Source organism: Sprattus sprattus, assembly GCF_963457725.1.
Source record: "Sprattus sprattus genome assembly, chromosome: 20".
Classification (NCBI taxonomy): domain Eukaryota; kingdom Metazoa; phylum Chordata; class Actinopteri; order Clupeiformes; family Clupeidae; genus Sprattus; species Sprattus sprattus.
Genome location: NC_137918.1, coordinates 8,306,953 through 8,311,541, shown reverse-complemented (window position 1 = coordinate 8,311,541; position 4,589 = coordinate 8,306,953). Strand labels below are relative to the sequence as shown.

General features: G+C 46.3%; 1 protein-coding gene across 1 annotated transcript in view; it reads right to left on the bottom strand.

Annotated features, from left to right (window-relative positions):
- Window positions 1-223: 223 nt before the first annotated feature.
- Window positions 224-4,589, bottom strand: part of pkhd1l1.1 (PKHD1 like 1, tandem duplicate 1) — a gene marked incomplete at both ends in the record, with an annotated part of 71,269 nt that continues 66,903 nt past the window's right edge. The window contains 8 exons of the mRNA XM_080858741.1: window positions 224-374; window positions 489-636; window positions 955-1,108; window positions 1,525-1,671; window positions 2,427-2,578; window positions 2,923-3,270; window positions 3,890-4,025; window positions 4,450-4,589. The exon at window positions 4,450-4,589 is cut by the window's right edge and continues 18 nt beyond it. Of these exons, the coding sequence (XP_080714867.1) occupies window positions 224-374; window positions 489-636; window positions 955-1,108; window positions 1,525-1,671; window positions 2,427-2,578; window positions 2,923-3,270; window positions 3,890-4,025; window positions 4,450-4,589 (1,376 nt within the window). The remainder of the gene's footprint in view (window positions 375-488; window positions 637-954; window positions 1,109-1,524; window positions 1,672-2,426; window positions 2,579-2,922; window positions 3,271-3,889; window positions 4,026-4,449) is intronic.

Sequence of the window (4,589 nt, the reverse complement as noted above, 5' to 3'; positions counted from 1 at the left end):
CCTACAATAAGTTATCCTTCATGTCTGCATCCCTGGAAAAGTAAATTCCAGCAGCAAACTTCAAGAGGTAGAAATCCTTCACCATATTCAACCGCAGATAGCAAAGAAAGTAAAACAACGAGCAATAGCGCAACCAATAACCATTGACAAAAGCCTGTTATCCAGAGCTCTTGATTTTGATTGATCCACTTTCAAGATGGCTGCCATGCTCTCCAGCGCCCCCTCAGAGGGTCGACAGGGTGAAAAGCAGACCGAAGAGGAGGGTGAGGAGGAGGACCAGAGAGCCGGAGGATGGAGCAACAGCGCCGTCCAGTACACTCGGGTAATCGCTGTCGGTGGTGGAGTCCTCTGTGGTTGACTCCTCTGTAGTGGAGCTGAGGGTGGTGGTGGTGGTGGTGTTGTTGTTGGTGGTGGTGGTGGAAGTGGAGGTGGAGGTGGTGGTAGTGGTGGTGGGCTCAGGGTTGTCTGGTGGTATGGGTGAGTCGGACGGTGTCGGCCCACCGCTGGTGCTGGTGGTTGCGGTGTAGGTGGTGTTGGTGGAGGGGCTGGATGTGGTAACTGATACGACTCTGATGGTGAAGGACCGGGAAGAGGCACTGACTTCTTTCAGAATGAAAGCCAGAGTCATGTTATCACCTGTGAAGATTGATAGAGAGAGAGAGAGAGAGGAAAGAGGTCAGTGAAACTGACATTATTTAACCACAATACCATGGGAAAGTTTAACACACATATTCAGGTGGTGATTATCTGACGCAGTTGATGGTAATTATCATAGACTGAAGTAGGTTAAAAAGGCTGTTTCAGAACAGAAGACGAGTATGCTTTTTACTGGTAGTAATTCCTTTGCTATTATCAAATGACATATAATAACTCCAAAAAGAGATTTGTGTTGCAGGATATCCTCACATGTATCCAGGGGAATCTTGAATCCTTCAGACATGCTTGTAAACTCACCAGGAACGGAGATGCTCAGGTCAGTATAGTTAGCCCAGCATCCTTTGAACAGAATGGTTGTGTTTCCATAGAGACCATCCACTGGAGTACCACTGGAGTCCTTCAGCACGGCTGTCAGAGTCAGAGTAGTGACGCCAACCGCCACACAGCTCCCCTAAAGCCAAAAGCCAAACTGTTATCATGGATGTCCTCTAGGTAGAGAACCCACACCATCTGTTTCCAAGACAGAATAATCAAGATGCTGGCAATCTATTTCAGACGTTGTTGATGTAGTCATGCAGGTCTAGATATGGTTGCAAGTGAAGTGGAGTAAGTGGAGTGTGACTGCAGGAGTGAGTGTTAAGTTAAGTAAGTTACTGAAGTTGTGAGTGTTGAGTAAGTTACTGAAGTAGTGAGTGTTAAGTTAGTTACTGAAGTAGTGAGTGTTAAGTATGTGGCTGCAGTAGTGAGTGTTAAGTATGCTACTGCAGTAGTGAGTGTTAAGTATGTGGCTGCAGTAGTGAGTGTTAAGTATGTGGCTGCAGTAGTGAGTGCTGAGTATGTTTTTTGTACTAATGAGGATTATCCCACCTCCTGGTCCAGAGCCATGATGCTGGGCTGCTGGCTGAGGGGTCCGGGAGTGAGTCCGGCCACAGGCTCCTGCATCACGCTCAGGGAGTCCAGGCTCGTCACTTTCTCCGGTACCGGGTCTTCACGGGTCACCTCAGCGGTGGCGACCTGCAGCCGAGAGTTACAACACAAACAGGTACATAGTTACACCTTCATCACACACTAGCGGAAGAGTCACAACACAAACAGGTACATAGTTACACCTTCATCACACACTAGCTGAAGAGTCACAACACAAACAGGTACATAGTTACACCTTCGTCACACACTAGCTGAAGAGTCACAACACAAACAGGTACATAGTTACACCTTCATCACACACTAGCTGAGGAGTCACAACACAAACAGGTACATAGTTACACCTTCATCACACACTAGCTGAGGAGTCACAACACAAACAGGTACACCTTCATCACACACTAGCTGAAGAGTCACAACACAACCAGGTACATAGTTACACCTTCATCACACACTAGCTGAAGAGTCACAACACAAACAGGTACATAGTTACACCGTCATCACACACTAGCTGAGGAGTCACAACACAAACAGGTACATAGTTACACCTTCATCACACACTAGCTGAGGAGTCACAACACAAACAGGTACACCTTCATCACACACTAGCTGAAGAGTCACAACACAACCAGGTACATAGTTACACCTTCATCACACACTAGCTGAAGAGACACAACACAAACAGTAGGTGGAAACATTTCCCCAGTCCCCTTTACCACACTGGCATATCTTGTTACAGTCTGTCCGTACAAAATCTTTCACTGATGGAAAATAGTATGAGTCTATCAAGAAGAGAGAAGTAAAACTCCCCAGATGAGTCTCTGCAACGAGAGTGTGGCCCTCACCTCGTTCCAGGTTGGGTCTGAGGATGGTGGTGGTGGGGGGATGACACCCATGGAGGACACGTTGAAGCCCGTGGCCTGGCTGAGGTTCCCCGAGATAGCCGCCTGGCCCAGGTCATCAGCAAGGTTCTGCAGCTCAGAAAAGGCTTCTTCATCTAGGAAAGAAAAGATTTATACACATTACACAGAACCGGTTACAGTTTATCAAAGTGTTTAATAATGGTGGGTACTGGCTATTGGCTATTGGCTTGGATGAGAAAATGCACCACTGTTGATTAAATGATTGTCAGAGTATTATGATGCAGCTGTGTAGTGCTGGGGAAAACATGTTCTCATGAATGGTAGCTGAAGTTTCATGGTATAGCACGTTTTTGGATGTATTGAGAGACAGAGAGAGGGGTGACATTTTTTTTAAAGTAGTTGGAAATGATGTAAACTGGACAACGATGTTGCTGTGGACCGTGGGCGGTATACTGGAAATCCAGTGTTGAATCCTCACCATTGGTGGTGTTGGTGGTCTGCTGGACAGGAGGCTTGCTGATCTCCACCTCTACGGAGAGACCCGTGGACCGCTTGCGTCGCCGGGCGTCACCTCCCTCCCGCACGATCTTGGTGATGCGGATCATGCTGGCCGGAACCTTCAGGAAGGCTGCCAGGTTGTTGACCAGGTTCTCGCCGAAGAACTCGTCCTCCGTCATGGCGGGCAGGCTGAAGGAGACGAAGAGCTTGGGCGAGGTGCGCACCTCCACGGGCTCAGAGCCGCGCAGCACCACATGGAGCATCTTGTATTCCGGGTCGAAGAAGTTGGCACCGTTCGTGGTAGAGTCAAGCGCAGGCACATACATCCCTTCATACACACACACACACACACACACACACACACACACACACACACACACACACACACACACACACACACCCGGAAACAGAGGTAATGAGGAAAAAAACGAGCATTAGAGTTTTGATGAGGTCATCCCCACGGAAATAACCAAACCCTTTTTTCTTTTTCAAGTGGAATTTCTCTTATGGTAAAACTCAAAATTGAACATTACACTCAAATTGTCAAGTGATATATTTACAAACAAATCAAAATGATGAATACTGCTAAGAGTGCTACGGGCCTATCAACTTCCTGTTTATATATTCACTTTCACATAAACAGTGCCTAGTGATAGCATTGCTCACCTCCACAGGTGACCCTTAACCTTTAACCCAAGTAGTGATAGCACTACTCACCTCCACAGGTGACCCTTAACCTTTAACCCAACTAGTGATAGCACTGCTCATCTCCACAGGTGACCCTTTAACCTTTAACCCAACTAGTGATAGCACTACTCACCTCCACAGGTGACCCTTAACCTTTAACCCAACTAGTGATAGCACTGCTCATCTCCACAGATGACCTTTTAACCTTTAACCCAACTAGTGATAGCACTGCTCATCTCCACACGTCGCTGAAGCAGTACCTGGGGATGTGGGCTCCTTGAGCGTGTAGTCTGTGTTATCGCTGTTCCATTCTGCGTTGGTCGGAGCCACCAGCTCGTTGTTGACGTAAACATCCAGACGTCCAGGGCTAGAGTAGAACACAGCTACACGCACAGTCTACAAAAGAAACACAAATTAATTTACTAATGACTAACAAAGGACCTGGCAGACCTTGTATGTTACTGTGCTTATATTGCATGTGCAAGAGAGAGTGAGAAATACTGTATGTTTGTCCATATATGTGAATGGGCCTGCCTTTCTTGACACGGAAACATGATATAAACACCAAGTTACATGAAATATTATTATTTTACTTGAACATAAAAAATAAAGGTATGAGATATATGTGTATCTATATGTATGTTTATGCAAATATATGTGTATATACAGTATATTTTTATATATATACTGTATATATCTGTATATATGTATGTATATAGATACGTATATGTGTGTGTGTGTCTTTCAGAGCGAGTAAGATGTGTGTGTGTGTCTTTCAGAGCGAGTGAGATGTGTGTGTGTGTATATTCTGCACAATGACCTCCGTTGGCTTGGCGTTGAGCATCATGAGGCGGAGCTTCTGGGGGCTGATGCCGGTGAAGTAGACGTCAAAGGCCTTGTTGGTGGCAATGATGCTGTGGAAGAGGGAGAGCCTCTTCTGACACGTGTAGCCATTACACC